A 21,033-nucleotide genomic window follows, 5' to 3' on the forward strand; every position below is an offset into this window, starting at 1 on the left:
ATTATGAAAAAAAATACATGGCTTAGAATCTTATCCTAGAATAGTTTTCCTACAGCCAAATTTCCACAAGCATATACTTTCTCTGAAATTTATTCTTGTTTTTTTTTTTTATAAAGATTTTATTTATTTATCAGAGAGAGAGAGGGAGAGAGCGAGCACAGGCAGACAGAATGGCAGACAGAGGCAGAGGGAGAAGCAGGCTTCCCGCTGATCAAGGAGCCCGATGTGGGACTCCATCCCAGGATGCCGGGATCATGACCCGAGCCGAAGGCAGCTGCTCAACCAACTGAGCCACCCAGGCGTCCCAAATCTATTCTTGTTTTAATCCTTCTCTTCTATGATGTTATTTAGAATTATTTTTGTGTATATCACATAATAGGTTCAGGCAATATAATTCTGAATTTTATTAAAGGATAAGCTTCATTTTTGCTTTCCTTTTCTAATGAACCTGTATCAGGTTTGGCTATACCCCAGTGCAAGAAAGACTCAGCTGTCTGGCCAAGGACAACTCTATCTACCTTGTGGCAAATATTGGAGACAAGAAGCCATGCAATGCCAGTGACTCTCAGTGTCCCCCTGATGGTCATTACCAATACAATACTGATGTGGTCTTTGATTCCCAAGGAAAACTGGTGGCACGCTACCATAAGGTAAAATTATTTATAATTTTATAACAAAATTTATAACAATAATTTTTGTATAATTATAATTTTGTATAATTTTTATTTATAACAAAATAATTCAGTTCAGTTACTGAATATTTAACAAAATAAAGTGGACAAGAAGGAAAAATCATTAGTGTTGATAATAAGCATACTTTAGAAGCAGAATAGAGACAATACATAGAAAGTAATGATTAGGTATGGTAAGCTCCTAAAAGAGGATCGAAGGGTTTTCTGTGCATTTACAAACAGAAATGTGTCTGGAAGTGTATGAGAATCAGCAGGAGGTACCTGTATAGAAATACAATGTTGCCTTTTAGACCTTGTCCTTTTGAAGACATACCCTGGCAAATGGGTCAAGCCAAGAAGGAGAAACTACCCACCAGACACTTGATTTTGAAGAGAAAGGAGCAAAGAAAGTTGTTTGTCCACAGAAAATAGTTAAGTGTTCTTGGCAAATAGAAGTTACCTATTTCATTTCTATGTCTTGTAGTATTCAAGAGGGTCTTAAAGCTTTGCGCAGTGGCAGTATCATAGCCAATGAGGTTTGTTCGAGACGTGATTACTGCTAATCAAGAGGGTCTTAATAAATAGGGATTCCCATCGACATATCTATAAAATGTGGAGGTTGAGTCAAATGCTCTTATCAGCCATAGTAATCTCTGATTCTCTTACACTTTTTCCCTGTGAAGACAGTGCTCATGGATTAAATTGGAACTAAGAGATATTGGCTTGCACTTTTTCAGACCCAGTAACACACAGGCTGGCTTCTGAAAGGAGAATTTTACTCCCTTCATCTTCTGTTTATTACAGCACAACCTTTTCATGAATGAAAATCAATTCAATGTACCCAAGAAGCCCGAGGTTGTGACTTTTGACACTGTCTTTGGAAGATTTGGCATTTTCACGTGCTTTGATATACTCTTCTATGATCCTGCTGTTACTCTGGTGAAAGATTTCCATGTGGATACCATAGTCTTCCCAACAGCATGGATGAATGTTTTGCCACATTTGTCAGCAATTCAGTTCCACTCAGCTTGGGCAATGGGCATGGGGGTCAACTTCCTTGCATCCAATATACATCACCCCTCAAACAGAATGACAGGTAATGCGTAAACTCCAAGATTTATAAACTTTAAGTAATCAAAAAAGTAAAAGAAAAAGTAATTTTTTTCTAGCTAACATGTACTCTTTAATGTTTTCCAACTCTTAATTTTTGCATGTCTAGCTGGTGACATACTGTAGAATCCATCTCAGTCTAAATTGTTTTGTAGATTTATTTAGTTTTATTCAACTTACATGCACATTTCTTCTTTTTTCCTCTAAAGTTCACCACTTCCTACATGGAAGTTTCTCTTACTGGCTTTTTGGTACCATACTCTGTTGGATTTCCTCTCACTTATTGTCCTTCTCACTATATTTTACTGAAATTAATGACATAGATAGCTTAGAGAGAGAGAGTAAATGGTAACAATAAAATAAAACAAACAATAGTCCTTTTTTCACTTCCATTTCAAATATCCCTTTCAGGAAGTGGCATCTACGCACCTGATTCTCCCCAAGAATTTCATTATGATATGAAGACAAAGAAGGGAAAACTCCTTCTCTCAAAACTGGATTCTTACCCACACCGCCCTGTAGTGAATTGGACTTCTTATGCCAGTAGTATAAAAGGGTTTTCAACAGGAAATCAGGAATTTAAAGGTACTGCCTTTTTTGATGAATTCACGTTCCTGGAGCTCACAAGAGTCACGGGAAATTACACAGTTTGTCAGAAAAAACTCTGCTGTCATCTAAGCTACAAGATGTCTGAGAAGAGAACAGATGAAGTTTATGCCCTAGGGGCATTTGATGGACTACATATTGTCGAAGGGACATATTATTTGCAGGTAATGATCGTTTTGGTAGCAGGGGAATTAACCAGATAAAATACAGGACACCTAGTTGAATTTTAATTTCACATAAACAATGGATTATTTTTATTATAAGTATGTCTCACTTTTGAGGATACCTGTACACTAAAAGTTTTGTTTTGTTTGACATTCAAATTTAGTTGGGCCTCCTGAATGTTTGCTAAAACTTGAAATCCTAGATGTCAGTCCATTTTAAATCGGCTGGAAAAAAGGCAGAAAATTTATTTACGGTACCTGTATTTAAAATGATAATCAAATTACAGATGATTTTAATGGATGATTAGCCTCTGGTATTTCCTGCCTGAAGAAATTTATCCATTTTCTTTATATGTTCACTGAAACTTAGCTCGTTTCATTAACTAAGTATGTCTTGGAAACGTATAGGGTTGACCTCTGGGATATGTGGTAGAATAGTTTATTACTGCAAAGCTTTGGGTATCTCACAGCCCCCAACACTAGAGGAGGAACTATTTATAGCCCAGTGAGGTGTCACTCCTAAGAACAACTTTCATCTTCTTCTCATTCTACTTGCCTCTTCCTGATCTATCTCCCAACTGATTTCAGGGCTTCTTGCTTACAATTTCAGCTCCATCCAATCTATTTCCTACACTCTAATTATAAAAATTACTAAAATCCAGGCGCCTGGGTGGCTCAGTGGGTTAAGCCGCTGCCTTCAGCTCAGGTCATGATCTCAGGGTCCTGGGATCGATTCCCTGCATCGGGCTCTCTGCTCAGCGGGGAGCCTGCTTCCCCCTCTCTCTCTGCCTGCCTCTCTGTCTACTTGTGAACTCTCTCTGTCAAATAAATAAATAAAAATCTTTAAAAAAATTACTAAAAGTCATTTCTCATTATTTCATTCTCTTGCTTAAAATTCCTGCAGGTTTCTAGTTGGTTTCTAGTTTCAAATTTCTTAACAAGACATACAATTCAAATTCTTAAAGTGTGCCTTTTCCTAATGTCTGTTCTCTTCTGTCATTTCTACTCACATGTGCCCTGGGGTTCTCTCTTACTGAGACATTTCCTCATCCCCAATGTGTGGGCAACTGCAGACCCTCGGGATGTGTTGTTTCCTTTATCTGTGATGGCCCCACCTACTCATCATTCACAGTGCTTTTCAGATGTTGTCTTCACCAAGAAGGCTGGCCTAACACTTTCTTTAGCATGGCTCCCACCTCTGGGGCTAAGTGCTTCAGACATCCTATGCTCTGTTTTGTCAAGGGCATATTATGTGAAATTTTGCACAGGTTGTCTGAGACTGAACCTTTGAGTGCTAGAACTGTGCCCACTGTGCAGTATTCTGTTTGCTGCTGCATGATGAGACTTTACGAATGCTTGCTGATTTGGTAAATGACGCACTTATTGACTGCCTACTACATAGTAGATATATATTTGGTGCTAATGATACAAAGATGAATAAGTAAAGGCCCTCTTCTTGAAGCATTTAGTAGCGAGGAAAGACATAATGAACAAATGATGTCAGGGTAGGTTGGCATGGAGAGAACGTAGAAAGCACATTTTGTTGTAGGAATACTAAGAAGCAGTACCTATCCTAATCTGGGGATTCAGGGAAGTTTCTGGAGACATGATGTATGAGCTTATGCCATTATCCAGATGAAAATAGCAGGAAAAAATTCTAGGTGGAGTGGAGTATGAGCAAGGGTGTGGATGCTCAAGAAGTAAAGTATGCGGGTCAGTGATACTAAGGTGTATTGTGAGAAGCAAGAATTAATGGAAGATGAGCCCAGAAGCAGGCTCACATCTGACAGCTTCTTACCTGTCATTCCTAAAGTTTGGACTTTTCTTTCTGGGTAATAGTCTTCTACTGGAAAGTGTTCAGCAAGGGCATGATGTGATCAGATATGTCATTGAGTAGATCACTAGGGCAGCACTGTGGCTGATGAAACTAGGCAAAAGACAAGTTAGATTATTAAAATAGTCCTAGATAGTCTCTACCAAGAGTAGTGTTAATAGAAGTGCAGGGTATGGAGTCAAGCAAGAAATAGAAAACTTGACTTGTAGCCAATTTGGTACAGAGCAGGAAAGCATGGGCACCTGGATGGCTTAGTCTGTTAAGCGTCGGCTTCTGGCTCAGGTCATGATCCTGGAGTCCTGGGGTCGAGTCCCACGTTAGGCTCCTGCTCCCTGTTTCTCCCTCTGCCTTTCACCCTTTTGGTGCTCTTTCTTACTCTCTCTGACACCAAATAAATAAATAAAATATTAAAAAATAGAACAGGAAAGCAGAATGAGGGGATTAGGTTTCTGGCAAAAGCAGCTAGCTGGGTGAATGTAATTCTCTGACAGGTCAGGATGCTAGAGGGGGAGCAGATTGGATGGCAGTGGGGAAATGCTCAGTTCACTTTGGATGTTCTGGTTTTGAGGTATTTATGGGACATTCAGCTTGAGCCACAGTACTTGATAGCACCAGCAGAGCCTGGGGCAACACCCCAAATCAAATATGTTAATGTCTGCTGGAAAACATGGGACTACTCATCCTAAATAGCTTAAAAAAAACAACAACAACAACATAGCTTTATGTTGGTTCAAGTTAGGTCTCAGTGTCAAATGTGCTACACATCCTTTATTTAATTTAGAGAAGCTTGGTCTTAGAATTGAGGATGAGGGAGTTTGGTGTTGTATTACATTCATAATCTCCCAAAGTCTGTGATGATATTTAATGCTAGAAAAATCTCTGTAACACCAAAATCTATTTCTTAACTAATGAGAGAAGAGAAAGAAAAGGAGATAAGGGTACAAAAACTCTGCATCTTGCCACAGAGATTTCCCGAGTGTTCTAGAGTAAATTTTAAGGATGTGGGGAAAGAAGGTGCTTGTAGCATTTTCTAGAGTAGAAAATGGCAAAAGGTTGGGTACAGATTTATAGTAGTTGTTATAGAAGAGTGGGAGAATGAGCAGTCTACATATTTTAAAGAATCATTGGGTAACCAATGAATAAAGAAGGAATAAACTAAATGAAAGAAGTTCATTGCCTTTACCCATTATACTTAGGAAACTTTCTTCTTCAGATTGCTTTCTCTACCCTTTGCCTCTCCATTTCCTCCCACCAAGGTCAGAGTCATCCAAATCACTGGCCTATCACTCTTCTAGAATATAAAGCTATTTCCCAACAGGGTAAGAAACTAGGGATAACAACTCTACTAAAAACCAAAGATTAAGTTCAGGGGCTCAACACAACAGGGTGAGAACATAGATTCTGGAGTCAGAAGTTCTGGGAAATGGTTACGTGGCCTTGAGCCAGCCTAAACCTCCAGTTCGTCATAATACATAGATTATCTTCATTCACCAAATTTTTATGTAATGCTTTCTGTGTTCAAGCATTTGATAGAGACTGAAGATATTAAGATGGAGGAAGACAGATATAGTCACCGTCTTCATAGAACTTAACACTAGTGGGAAAACAGGATTGAGCAGAAACCTAAGAAAATCACTAGTTAATTTTAGTTGGTGACCAATGCCACAAAAGGAAACTACTATGGGCAATTAAAGCATATAACTGGAAGATGTAACCTAGTCCTAAGAGGGGAATTGGATAATTAATAATAGAATTCTTTAGAGTTTTTGGCATGTTTGATTTCATAAATGTAAAGGGTTTAGCACTATGCCTAGCACCTAGAAAGTCCTCGGTAAATGTTAATTATTATTATTATTGTTAATAAAAGTAACATAAGATAATTATCAGACCTATACCATCAGGTTTTATTTACATAAACACTGACTTCATTGCAAGCAGCTCCTGATTCAACTCTTGTATTTCTTTAGTCCTTCTCATAGTCTCAATGTCCTATCCCTTCCCACTACCTGGATTGGTCCTATCACTTCTTTCTTCATTTTAATCAAAATAATGCATGAACATAACTAAGAAGACAAATAGCAATGAAGGCTTGTAAAACACTAGTGCCTTCCATAATCCATCCAGTCCTCTCTCTGAAGGCAAAAATTTTTGAATCTTTTAGCTGTTTCTTCTTAAATTTACTCATCTGACACCATCTACCTGGAGCTAATGCAAAATCCACAGATTAAGGGCTCGGTCCCACAAGACTGGTCCCTTACCCACTTGAGGCTCCAATTGCAAGTCTAGGTTGTCACCTGTGCTTCTGACCTGACTGACTATAAATCAGGTGTTCCCATCACCCTTGCCTTGGATTTGTTAATTTTCTGGAATGGTTCTTAGAACCCAGGAAAGTGCTTTATGTATTGCTAAGAATTTATTGCAGAAGATATTTTAAGGAATATAAATGGACAACCAGAGGAAGAGATACATAGGGCAAAATCTGAAAGTATCCCAAGCATAGGGGTTTCTGTCTCCATGGAGTTTGGTGTGTTCCACCTTCCTGGCTTGTAGATAAGGCATTTTTGTTTGCCAACCTGAAATCTCTCTGAACCCCATACTTTAAGGATTTTTATGGGGGCTTCATTTCATGGACATGATTGATTGAATCATTCACCACTGGTGATTAATTTAACCTCTAGCTCCTTTCCTCTGCAGAGACAGAGGTAGGGATGGTGAGACTTAAAGTTCCAACTCTGTTTCCATCCTGTGGTTATTTGAGGCTTTCCAAAAATCTCATCATTAACATGTACTCAGGTGTGGTTGAAAGAGGCTCCATTATGAGTAACAAAATCCCCTCCTTTCACATTTCCCCTCTTATCACTAAGGAAATTCCAAGGACTTTTGGGCCTTCTATGTCAGGAACTGGATAAAGACCAAATATGTATTTATTACTATAAATCGCAATACCACACACTTCCTTTGTTGTTGTACGTTCCAGAAAGAGAACTTTCTGAATGGGTGATAAAACTGAATGGGTGATAAAATGTTTTCAACTTACAAGACTGAAAATGTCTTTCCTTTCATATCTGATGGAGTATTTTTCTAGGTATGGAATTTGAGGTCACTGTATTGCTACTGTGAATTCTTGAGTTATTTTGATTCCTGATCTTTTGTATGTGTGTCTCTCTTCCTCTGGGTCTCTTAGAAACCATTTAGAATTTCCTCCCCTCCATTTCTTTTTCTGGAACTCCTATTATTGGGATCATGTGTCTTTTGGATTGGTCTTCTAATTGTTTAATCTTTTCTTTGCTATTTCTTTTCATTTTTTTCCATTTACTTTCTGATAATTTTTCTCCTTGATCTTTAAAGGCTTGTGTTAAGTCTTTAATTTTCACTGACATGTTTTTTTTTTAATTTTTATTTTTTAAAAGATTATATTTATTTATTTGAGAGAGAGGCAGAGATAGTGAGAGAGAGCATGAGCAGGAAGGGGAGGGAGAAGCAGGCTCCCCAGAAAGCAGGGAGCCCACTGCAGGACTGGATCCCAGGACTCTGGGATCATGACTGGAGCTGAAGGCAGATACATAACTGACTGAACCACCCAGGTGCCCCCATGTTTTTATTTTTCAAGAACTATTATTTTCTTTATAAGGTGTTTTTTTTTTCCCTTTACTGATACTGTGTTGTGGATACAGTTTTTTATCTCTCTGTGGCTATTAAGGAAATTTTTTTTTTTTCTTGAAGCTTCTTCTGTTTAAATACTCTATTTTTTACTCAAGTTTCCTGTATCTACTTGTTTTGCTCTCTTGTGTTAGAAGCTGTCCTCATATGGTAACCCTTTAACATTACCAAAAACTGACTGATACTTGCCAATTTTAAGCTTTGGCATAGGAGTGATACTTGCCAATTTTAAGCTTCACAGTAGGGTAATCTAGGCAGGCCTTTTGTCAGAGGAATCTCTGAGTTAAGCATATTTGTATATTTGGAAACTTCCTCTTAGGATGGGTCAGGTTTCTCAGGTTTTAAAATTCTTCTAATTCCCTTCCTGAATAGTATTGCCTAATTTAGGAAATAAAAGTACAGGATGCCATAGTAAATGCAAAGTTTGGATAAACAACAAAAGTTGTTTTGATCCCCCCAAAACCCCCCCAAAAACAAAAAAAAACCATTTTGTTGAGGGGCTTTGGGGAAAGGTCGAAGGGGAGGAGGACAGGGAGATCTGATGTCCCCAGCCCAGGTAGAACCTTGCTTTTCCAGCGTCAGAGTCTCCAAAAGCAACAACAAATATTTTAAAAAAATGTAAGTATGTCCCATGCAATGTTTGGGACACACTTATACTAAAAACCATTTTTAGTACTTTTAGTTTATCTAAACTTCAAATTTAACAGGACTCCTTTTCTGTGTTTATCTGGCAGTTTTATTTCTGAAGTATTAATTATTTGCTGGCAGGATTTAGAGAGCCAGGTGGGAGCAGTGACCTTGTTGGATGTGGTCGTGGTGTTGGAGATAGTTGCAACATTTAGTAGGTTTCATTCTTGTAATCCCCTTCAACTAGGTTTTTCAAAAGCTCCACTCAACATCTGCTTTACCCTCTCTGGAAATAGATGCCCCATCTTTTTTTTTTTTTTTTTTTTTTTTAAGATTTTATTTATTTATTTGAAAGAGAGAGAGACAGTGAGAGAGAGCATGAGCGAGGAGAAGGTCAGAGGGAGAAGCAGACTCCCCATGGAGCTGGGAGCCAGATGTGGGATTCGATCCTGGGACTCCGGGATCATGACCTGAGCCGAAGGCAGTCGTCCAACCAACTGAGCCACCCAGGCGTCCCGATGCCCCATCTTTTATGGAAATAGCGGAAGGACAGTTGCCCATCCATGTGGGGAACTCAGTATCTGAGGCATCCTTAACAACTTCCCACCAATTTTTCTTATGTTAGCCACTACTTTACCAGCCCCTGAGGTACCTCATGCTCCCAGTGATGGAATCTTCTGGGCATTCTGTGATGTGGATAGCGTTAATTCTTGGTTCTCCCATTGTCAGTTTAGGACTTGGCTTTCTTCAGGTCTCCTAAATCATTGGCTGCTCTTGCATCATCACCCCAGCTTCCACCATTATACCATGGTCTGTCCACCCCTTCTATCCATGCGGGTTTATGTCTTAAAAAAACAAATGTTGGTTTCAGTAAGAGGTTAAGGGAATAAAATAGGATGTGTTCGTGCTACCTTTACCTGAAAGCAAATTGTATCCCATTTTAACACACTTGCTCTAAAGCGTGTACTCTCCAACTTCAAAAGTAGAAGCAGGGAGACCAGTTAGAGGCTATTGCTTTAATCAGGCAGGTGGTAAAGGTGGCTTGAAATGAGGCTTGGGAGATGCAGTACAGATAGAATTCAATAAATACAGATCTTCCTTTTGTGGACTTTGTATCAACATAGTGAGATGACTCATAGATGACTCATATACTTAGATTTTAGATTCAAATTACGTAGTAGTATAGTTTAACTGTGTAGTATAGTAAGAACTTTTTCAGTTCTTGCTCAGATAGAAAGTATGTAACTTTTCCAATTCATAGGGATTGCCTCTAGATCAACTCCAGGGTTCATCACAGTTTTAAAGTTCTTTTGTTGTGCAAAATAGACGAAAACAGAGAGATTAAACTCCGGCCTAAATTTAACCTTTTTTTAAAAAAATAGAACACTTGATTATTAAAAGCATTGCTAGCTTGAACAATGAGGGTATAGTTCATGGCTATCAACCAAAGGTCTGATTGTTTCTTTAAGCGATTTAATCTGTTTGGCTGAATTGGAGAAAGCACTAGGGACTGAAGTCCTTTATTTTTATGACTAGTTGAATTAGCTGTGTATCAATGAGCTAGATTAATCTAATTAAAAAAACATTTTACCAAACAAAGGGGAAAAGGCATTGCATAGGCATTATTTCTAGGTCGGGAGGATATATTAATTGGCTTTCTCAGGACTTACTGGTTTGCATTGACTTTCGTAGATTTGTACTCTGCTGAAGTGTAAAACAGCAGACTTAAACAGTTGTGGTGGTGCAGTTGAAACTGCCTCTACCTGGTTTGAAATGTTTTCCCTCAGTGGCACTTTTGGAACCCAGTATGTCTTCCCTGAGGTGTTGCTAAGTGAAAATCAGCTTGCCCCTGGAGAATTTCAGGTAAGAACCTTTGCTTAATATTGATAATTCATTTCATGTAAGAGGAAGTGCTTTTTGAGTACAAGACCTACAAATACCAAATATAAATATTTACAAATATCATACAGCTCTCCTCTCCATTTGGAAAGCATAATATTGTTCTTGGGGAATCATGAAGGAAACTGAGCAGGTTGAATTTCTTATCTGGAAATTTGTAGTATAATGATTAGTGTATCCTAGAGAATACATAAATATATTATTGTGGAGAGTATTGGGAAGAGGCTGGGCTGTTTTGGGTCTGTTGAGTAGGAAAAAGACTCTTGAGAGGGTTTCAGGACTGGTCCCACCAGAGGAAACCCCTTCACATCATGGGCAGTGATAGCCTTGCAAAGTTAAAGGGAATTCCTCTCACTGTGTGGGTAAAGACCCAGTGGCCGAAATAGGCAAGAAAGCAAACACTTTTTTTTAAAGTCCAGAAGTACTTCTTACCTCATAAACTCTGCCCAGTCATATTGTTTCCCTGACTTACCTGTGGGTTTTGCTCTTATTCCGCCTTCCTTGTAGGAATAGCTACTGTGGGAGTACTAGGGACAAACAGGTTGGGAGGCTGTGGTGAGTGAGTGACAGGGATGACAGAGGTTCCGCTCAAAAGCCCTCAGTCACTCCCTTCTGTCCACTTGGAGGAGCCTATTATGTCTGAGAGGACTAGATTTCTCTATGACACTCCCAAACCCATTGCTGTATGCTGATTCTTGGAATACCTCCTCAAATAAGTAAATGATAAGATATTGATGATAGCCATTTCAATAATCATAAATCAGTGCCAATTCCACAGCTGCAATTTTTCTTATACTCTGTACCATTTCAAAATTTCTTTTAGAAGAGAAGTTAGCCATTATTTTTTATTTCGTCATCCAGTTGTGCTGATTTTTAGAAGTTGTTGTGCAGTCATATAACTTAACGGGACGACCCAGCCAACTACTCTGTGTTTTAATTAGGTGTCAAGTGATGGACGCTTGTTCAGTGTGAAGCCGCCATCTGGACCTCTCTTGACCGTGACTCTGTTTGGGAGAGTGTACGAGAAGGACCAGACATTAAATGCTTCATCAGACCTCCGGGCACAAACACTAGAAATAATGCTCTTAGTCATAATACCAATTGTGTGCTCATTAAGTTGGTAGAATATTTCCCTTTGCTCTCTTTTATTTTGTGTAATTAAAAAAATGATGGCTGAGAAAAGAAGGATGAAGATCATAACATGGTCTCTTATACAAGTAATTACAAATACATATACATATATAGTTCACGGATTTTGTACACACACACATATACACACACACACACACACACCACCCCTAGATAATAGAAGCCAGATAAACAGTGACATCACTTTGAAAGGTTAAAATCTATAAAATGAGGGTAACAGTTTTACTCACAATTTTAGGGTTTTTTAAAAAAAATTTAAATAATTGAATGCATTTAAAGTCCTTAGACAAGTTTCTGGATCATGGAAAGTACTGGATATGTGCTAGCTATTCACAACTGTACAATTATCACAGTAAAACCATGTGTGATATTTTTATTGCTAAAATTACATCACCTCTGATTGTCTAAATTGTTAAAGATCTTCCACAGGCTTAGCCACCCTCCATATTTCAATTAGAAAATCAGTGAACTCAACATCAGATAATTGGTTTAGGCTTGATACGTAGCAATGACGTATTCTGGAAGGCAGCTGGACATACAGCTCTAACAACCTGTTAGAAGGCCTTCACTTTTTTGAGTGTTTTTCAGTGCCTCTTTAGTGTTTTACCTATCTTGTTAGCCTATAAGCATATCAATAGGGTGGTTCTTTTTTTTTTTTTTTTTTTTTTTTTTTTTTTTTGATAGGGTGGTTCTAAAGCAAACATTTTACCAAATCTGTACTGTGATAAATTTTTGCATGACCTTAGGTTTTTATGTTTCTAAAAGGTTGAAAAACAAAGAAGAATCAAAAGAAGAATAATATTGTGTGATATGTGAAAATGATCTGAAATTCAAATTTTAGTCTCCTACCTAAAAGTTATATTGAGTACAGCCATGTTTATTTAAGTGCTGCTTATGTTTTTTTTTTTTAATTTATTTTTTACTTATTTTCAGCATAACAGTATTCATTATTTTTGCACCACACTCAGTGCTCCATGCAATCCATGCCCTCTATAATACCCACCATCTGGTACCCCGACATCCCACCCCCCGCCCCTTCAAAACCCTCAGATTGTTTTTCATAGTCCATAGTCTTTCATGATTCACCTCCCCTTCCAATTTACCCCAACTCCCTTCTCCTCTCTAACTCCCCATGTCTTATGGTTGTTTTTATGCTATGGTAGCGAAGTTGGGTAGTTGTGACACAGGCCCTATGGCCAGAAAAGCTGCCATTGCCTTGCCCTTTACCGAAAAAGTTTGTTGACTCCTGACCTGAAGTATAAAATAACAGTGGATTATAGTATTGAAAACCTTTAAAACAACTCAGGGGGGAAATTGTCTTTAAGTGTCTTTCTTGTAATTCTTTCACAAAAGGAAAAATAAAATATCTTTATTTGTTTTGTATGATATGCCATCACACACACATAAGACTACACTGATTAACTTACAACCAGATGTGCTAAGTAAACTAATACCTTGAATAAGTAAGTAATTTTTATGAACATTATTATTTATTCACTAAAGGATACACACTGCAAAGTTTTTTTGTTTTGTTTTTTTTTTTGCATTTGGTATGTTCTAAAATTCCTGAAAGAAAGCATGTTAGTTTTTATTTTCAACTTTTTCCTGGAAATCAACTAAGAACTACTCATCTGAACATACTATCTGATATTTTCCCCTGTGACAAACTTACTAGCTTGCCTTAGCATGATTTTTTTAAAAGTTAAACATTACACATAGTGAGTTTACCTTTTAAAAATGTTCACTATGTCCATGCCCAGCTCTGATACTAGATTTCTTTAAGACGTATGTATTTTATGATAGCTTTGATACGCTTCCTAACTGTGATTTTTATTTGCTCTGCATAAAACATTTGTGGTGGCTCTTTTAATACAAACAACCCAGTTCCAAAAAAGATCAATGTTCAAATATGTTTTCCTTAATCTCTTTGTACCTTGATGAATTTGAGTGGTCTAAAGAGCAATTTTTGATACTCCTTCATTTAAAGATATAACTTATTATCAATCTCCTGCTGATGTAATACACACACACCCAGACACACACACACACACACACACACACACACACACACACACACACAGTGTCTTACTGTAGTAGCTCTCTTCCAAGATGGTCCCCAGTGATCCTCACCTCCAGGCTCCATGGAGAGAAATTCTCCCTGATTGTTTTGTTGCTATTGATTCTTGTATTCTTTTTTTTTTTTTCCTAAGAAAGAGAGATTATAGATAGTGAGCACATTAGTGGAGAAGGAGAAGGAGCTGAGGGGGAGAGAGAATCTTAAAGGCTCCATGCCTAGTGCAGAACCCAACACAGGGCTCAATCTCATGACCCTGAGATCATGACCTGAACTGAAATCAAGTCTGATGCTTAACTGCCTGAGCCACCAGGCACCTGTGATTCTTATTTTCTTATGTAGTTCCTGAGCTTTGTCACTTATAATAAATCTGAATCCATTGCCACTTTTACTGTAACACATATCTGTTACTCAGCTCTGCTTAAGTGTTCTAAAGATTTTACTTATTTGTTCTTTTAGTTTTTTATCTAAACAGTATATTTCAGGTCTCATAGACCGAATTGTGTCCCCTCTCAAATTCGTATATTGAAGTCTCAACTTTATACCTGGGAATGTGATTGTATTTGGAAATACGGTCTAAGGAGGTAAAATGATGGCATTAGGGTGGACCCTAAGCTAGTATGACTGGTCTTGTCAGAAGAGGGGATTAGAACATAGACATGCACCAAGTGGAAACTATGTGAAGACACAAAGCAAGATGGCCATCTACAAACCAAGGAGAGAGCCTCAGAAAAAATCAACCCTGCTGATACTTGATTTGTATTTCTAGCCTCCGGAATCTTGTAAATAAATTTTTATTGTTGAAGCTAATCCGTGGTACCTTATTATGGCAATCCTAGCAAACTAATACAGGTTCCAACCCCCTCCTCCATTTCCGCCATAAGTTGAAGCTTAAAATGGTTGTCCAGTTAAGAGTATCCAGCTAGCCTGCTTCCCCAAGACTCAGCCAGATCCTCTTAGAGAAGCATTCCTGATGAACTGATAGTGAAACCATCAGATGACTGAAGATCCTCTGGAGTTTGGAAATCAGAAAGTCATGTTGATGAAATCGTGTAATTAATCTGACCTTAAATGTTATTTTTCTGTTGACATAATACAATTTAGTGAAATGAAGAACATCTTTTAAGTCAAAATATCTCTCAACTGGTAGACTATCCACTATCCACAGAACCCTGAAATCAGCCCCACGCTGTGCAAAATACACCCTTCTGCAAAGGAGAGCAGTGATCCCTATCAGCAATACAGCATTTTGAAATAAAAAAAAAAATTCTTGGCAGATGCTTTTCTTAAAAAATACTATATCATCCAATAAATACTTGAGTAATATTGGAGTAAAATTTGGGGTGGACTTAACTGTCTTCAAAAAAAAAAAGACCCATTAGAAAATAAACCCATGTGTATTTAGGAAGCAAGCCTCAATTCCATCATACAATTTTAAAGAAGAGAATTTCAACAGTGATAAGTTTAAAATATTAAAGGCTTCAATAAACTCTATATGCTTTTTTTTCTGTTCAATTTTCACAAATACATTATATATCCATTGTAGCATAACAAATTACTGTCAATATAACAGCTTAAAACAATATATTATCTATACACAGTTTCCAGGAATCAGGATCTGGAAATGGTTTAAATGGGTCTTCTAGCTTAAGGTCTCAAAGTTGTAGTGAACCTGCTCAGGGGTTCAGTCATCTCAAGTTCTGCTGGAGCTGAAGACTCTGCTTCTAAGCTCACTCACATGGCTGTTAATGGGCCCCAGTCCCTTGCTGAAAGTTTTCTGAGGCCTTTGTTCCTTATGCATGGGCTGCCTGAAAGTCTTCACAAAAAGGCAACTGGCATCTCCTACAGTGAGTGATGGGATAGATAGGTAGAATAGAGGTAGAGAGAGAGAAACAGAGATGGAAGGACGGAAGGTTCAGTCTTTTCTATCTTAATTATGGAAGTGGCAACAGTTCTGCCATTTGCTATTAGCCACCCAGACCGACAGTGGTACATTGTGGGAGAGAATTACCCAAAGTTGAGACTATCAAGAGACAAAGATCCTTGCAGGTCAGCTGGGATGCTGGGCATTACAGTTAGTATATATAATATATTTTATATATCTATATATAAAATACAAACATATACACACATATATATGTATTTGCTACATAATTTTAAAACAGGATTTTTCCTTTTCTTTTTGCTGTATATGTAATAGATGCTTCAAAATGGACTCTTAGTATTTATATCTAAAAGGTATTGTGCCGGGCGCCTGGGTGGCTCAGTGGGTTAAGCCGCTGCCTTCGGCTCAGGTCATGATCTCAGGGTCCTGGGATCAAGGCCCGCATCGGGCTCTCTGCTCAGCAGGGAGCCTGCTTCCTCCTCTCTCTCTGCCTGCTTGTGATCTCTCTCTGTCAAATAAATAAATAAAATCTTTAAAAAAAAAAAAAAAAAGGTATTGTGCCAAAGAAATTTTTCTACAGTTACTTTCTATAATAAAGATTAAATTTGGTGAGTTCAGCTTTTGGTCTGTAATAAAATTCAAATTGCCTGGTTAACTCATTTGTGGCAACACCATCTTCTCCTGATATACATCTGTCACTTTTACATTCACGTCTCAGAATTCTACTTTAGAAGAGTATACATTAAAAAGTAAAATAGAACAAACAGCATAAATTCCAGAATCATTAATTCATGAAATGACACTACTAAGAAAAAGGTCTTAAGAACATGAGCATATTTCCTTTTTTATAATCAGAAAGGATTTTTTTCCAATAATCTATAAAAAGGAATATATTAAAGTGGAAAAAGTTGACTTAGATAGTTAAAGCGTTCTGAATATCAAGAAGGATATGGTAACAAATCAATCAGAAAGTCATCAGTGTCAAGAGCCATTCTGAAACCTATCACTTGGCTCTTATACTGAAAATTAACACCACATTCCTCACATTATTCTGATTCTTTATTCTAGATGTCTTGGGCATACTCTAAATGCATCACCTTAATTTTAGCTTTTGAACAGAGTCCTAAATGTGGAAAATATTTCATATCCACTAGCAATACATAGGTAGCATGTTCTCATGTATAATAGGTTTACTATCTTAAGTACAGACAGTGTAAAACCAAATTTCTTTCTCTGCACTGAGCTTCCTCTTTACTATGGGTATTAGTCAGAATAGGTTAGCTTACTGTGCAGTAGCAAATAAAACCAAAAATTCTGCTGACTTAATAAGACAAAAGTTGCTTATTCAAAGTTGCTCTTGTTTATTTAAAGTCTACTCTAGGGAAGCCTCCTTGCCAAAGCTCAGAACCTCAGATTTTTTCATTATGTATTGTTTCCTTATCAACCAATGCTCCCATCATTGCTGGAGCATGATAAAAGAAAATGGAGCAATTGCACACTGCCTTTTAAATGGTTTCATCCACTTGTATTTATTGGCCAAAGCAAGTGGATGCCAAATTTAGCTGCATAGGAAGTATAATTTCCCTGTGTGTCCAGGAAAGGGAAGAGATTGATAAATGTTGGCTAGTACTAGTAATGATTATCACTGAATGTAAATTCCTTAAAGGCATGTATCTTACATTCTTCTTCCACTTTGACATATAGAAATCACTCAGTAAATGATTGTCTGCCATGAGTCACCAGGGCTGCTATTTATCACTCCTTTCTTCTCCAACCTATAGTGATATTATACCCCTTGCCTCCTACCCCATTTTTTTGTTGTCAGCCCTCTGACCTGCCAGTTGCAAGCTGATACCACCAGTTTCTTTAAACCTTTCTTGCCTTTGCCATTATTCTGAAGGAAATTTTATCTCCTTACCCAGAGTAGTAAAGACATCATTAATATCTTACGCATAGTGTTTTATAGTTTACAAGATGTTTTAACGTACATTTCTTTTATTTCACAAAGTTGGTGTATTTTTCCCCATTTTTTACCTCAGAGAACAAAGTACTGTTTCCTAATTTCCTAAGTTAATGTGTATAAGATCCTCAAACCAGAATCTTTTAGTTTCATGTCCAGTGCTTTCACTAGTATTTTAGGTTACAAGTGGTTTCTCACACAACCACACTAGATTGTAGCTTTCTGGGAGACTCAGGGTTAATCTTGTCAGTTGAAATGCTGGACACTGATTATGTACTCTGATTATTAAAGCAGTTTTTAATTGCATCCTTATGCAATTAAAATGCAAGAAGGGCTAAGGTGAAAGTATATGATTAATATTAAAGTAGATATATATATATCCCAGAACAAAGATTGAACTCAGTCGGTCATACCTGTTGAAGTGGCATGGAGAATAAAAATTTGCCTTGAGAAACTGAGAGAAGACTGTGAACATAAAGAGTGGGAACTTTTCAGTCTTGGGAGGTAAGTTTAGAAGTATCAATGAATATGCAAACAGAAGGGTGAGCTCTTTTACTCTTTCTATTTGAAATCGGTTCCATGTGGTGGTCTAGCCATAGAATTACAGCAAGAGCTCTTAGCAGTGTTAAGAGCTATTTAGTTACCAATACCTTCTAGAAACTTTGAACTCCGGCCAAGGCAAATAAGGTCCACCTGTCAGTATGGTGGTAGATTACCTAATAAAAAGTTAATGTTTGGACAATGTGCTTTGTAGACATGTTGACTGGATAAACTTTGAATTGAGTTATGAAAATATTAGTATCCCCAAATAGTCTTTTAACAGATTATGATGTTGATTTAACTGAAATTCATTGTGAACCAGTTGACTTTTTTCTTTCCATCTATGATAAAATTTCATCTTGCTCTATAAAAGACAATTACCGAGAGTTTATTTACTATTGCAATATGAGTAAAAATTGATTGAAAAACATGCCATTGTGTGTAGTTAGCTCTAGGAAAGTAGTTGTTGTAGAGATGGATTATAAAAGCATTATAGCAAGAAAATAAAATCTGATAGCCTGCAATTTTTCCTTAAGTACATATATAATTTAATTTTAACTGAAATAAAGATGTGAAAGTTGTCTTCAGAGATTGTTGATAACAGTACACTGTAATGATGTTACTGATTAAGACAATTACAAATACTATTTTGAAAAATGTTCTTTTTAAAAAATATTTTATTTATTTGAGGAGAGAGAGAGAGAGAGTGAGCACCGAGCAGTGGGGAGGGGCAGAGGGAGAAGCAGGGAGCCTGATGAGGAACTCGATCCTGGGTCCCTGGGATCATGATCTCAGCTGAAGGTAGATGCTTAGCCAACTGAGCCATCCCGGTGCCTCTCCCCCCCACCTTTTGAAAATGTTCTGAAATTACTATTTAGTATGTTATAATGTCATCTTGCTTAGCTTATAATTAGTAAGATTCCCTTCTCCACCTATCCATAGATGGATGTTAGGTGAAATTTTCATTAATGTAGTAATTATTTCAGTTTTTCCCTCTCCAGCTATTTGGAGGGTATTGGGAATAAACTAGAGACTTCGTGTAACGCCTTTAGCACAGTGATGGGCCCAGGTTCAGGAAGTTATTCTGCCTCCCCTTTCTTTCTTCGCTCCTCTTTTTTTTCTCCTCCTTTTCTTTCTTTTCCTCCTTTACCACTGCTCTTTCCCCTCCATTTCCTCCTTATTTCTTTTTATTACTACTGACATTAACCAAGCTTAGGCTGCCCACTTGAGATGTTCAGGTTCTACCTTCAAGAGTTCCCAAAATGTGAAAGCAGTTTCCCAGCAGCACACGGTGGGAAATTCACTATTGTAAACTGTTGTCCTAGTTTAATCCCTCTTCTCTGCCCCACGGGGAAAACAAAAAGGACAAGAGAGTTGAAGTTACTTCATACTGGGTCGTACTTCGTTCTGGGGCCCTGGGGAGTAGAGATCCAGTATAAAAATCCAAATGTTGCCTTCTATAGGTACAAGTGGCTATAATATCTGGGTCAGAGCTTCAAGTTCAATAAGAAATTAACATTCAAAGTGAGTGTCTTAGGAGAGGTTCAAAAAGAGAGAATATCCTTCCTGAAATGTATAAGCTAAATTCCCCCTGTATTCCATTCTTCTATTTGTGGTGCCAAGAGAATAGATATACAGACAATCCTCTAAGTCTTCTTCCTGTAATAGTCATATAAATATTCAGGGTTGTTGACATCAATATGCTTATAGTTGATAGTCAACCTCTTTTCTGAAAGAAGTTTTCAGAGATTTTACAAGACCAGCTAGCACTTGGTCTGTTCTCAGGGCTTTGAACTGAGCACAATTTAAAAAAAAAAGATATTATTTATTTATCTATTTGTCAGAGAGAGAAAGAGAGAGAGCGAGAGCACACAAGCAGGCAGAGTGGCAGAGATGGAGAGAGAAGTAGGCTCCCTGCCGAGCAAGGAGTCCAATGTTGGACTTGATCTCAGGACCCTGGGATAATGACCTGAGCCAAAGGCAGCAGCTTAACCAACTGAGCCACTCAGGCGTCCCTTAAACACAATTTTTGAAGTATCACTTTGCTTTTTAGCTTCTATACTATTATTAGTTTCCATAACTAATATTTACCAGTTTAGAAATTCCAGGGGATATGCTAGGGCCTTAGGATATAAATGTTTCAGATATGCTGAGACACTTAGATATAAGTGGCCCCAGATACAATATTCAGCAGTAATGTAGAGATCTGCATGAAGATTAGTTCTATAGTCACATGACTCCCAACTAGATTCCATGCCCAAGGATGGCTGCATGTCTTTTTCTAGGCTAGTAAAAGTCATTGTTGTCATATCCTGTAACTAAACACTGTCTGCTAATACAGTTAAGAAACCGATGAATTTTTTTGAAGGGGGAAGTGTTCTATTTCCTGTCTGGATCTCTAAACGGCAAGGCCACTGGAAGTGAACAGGGTGTGGGAAACTGAATCACTTTAACGGAACTCACTTAAGACAATTTATAAATCAGACTGTTTCTAGGTATCTGCATAATGAGAGAAGTAAAAGAGTAGAGGAGAAAAATGGAACTTCAGATTGGGACCTGCCTTTGATTCCTGGCTTTGCCCCTTGCTGTTCTGAGACCAAAATTCTTAGCCACCTTGAGAATCAGTCTTTTTTAAAGGTGACATGATAGCATAGTGTCTGGCATACAGGAGGCATTCCGTAAGGGATTGAGTGCTTATTACTAAGCCAGTTGGATACTCATATCAGAATACAGCATCTTTCACGAATCAAAACCTGATTGGGAAACCTGAATACACTTGACCTCTGAATGACATGGGGTTGAAATGTGTAGGTCTGCTTATAGTCTTTTTTTTTCTTTTGGATAAATACACTAC

General features: G+C 37.7%; 1 protein-coding gene and 1 non-coding gene across 3 annotated transcripts in view; both read left to right on the forward strand.

The window, feature by feature from the left end:
- The window catches only part of LOC101672747 (pantetheinase), a 51,444-nt gene extending 39,641 nt beyond the window's left edge, over positions 1-11,803 (forward strand). For both annotated transcript variants that reach the window (XM_013063814.2, XM_004740217.3), the window contains 5 exons: positions 458-650; positions 1,476-1,767; positions 2,193-2,551; positions 10,365-10,535; positions 11,513-11,803. In XM_013063814.2, the coding sequence (XP_012919268.1) occupies positions 458-650; positions 1,476-1,767; positions 2,193-2,551; positions 10,365-10,535; positions 11,513-11,695 (1,198 nt within the window). In that variant the 3' untranslated portion in view covers positions 11,696-11,803. The remainder of the gene's footprint in view (positions 1-457; positions 651-1,475; positions 1,768-2,192; positions 2,552-10,364; positions 10,536-11,512) is intronic.
- On the forward strand, positions 1,174-1,313 carry LOC123387866. The gene has a single exon (XR_006602365.1). It is a non-coding gene; the product is annotated as a U4 spliceosomal RNA (small nuclear RNA).
- Positions 11,804-21,033: the final 9,230 nt, after the last annotated feature.

Source organism: Mustela putorius, unplaced genomic scaffold, assembly GCF_011764305.1.
Source record: "Mustela putorius furo isolate JIRA1106 unplaced genomic scaffold, ASM1176430v1.1 tig00003863_pilon_pilon_pilon, whole genome shotgun sequence".
In the NCBI taxonomy this organism is placed as follows: Eukaryota; Metazoa; Chordata; class Mammalia; order Carnivora; family Mustelidae; genus Mustela; species Mustela putorius.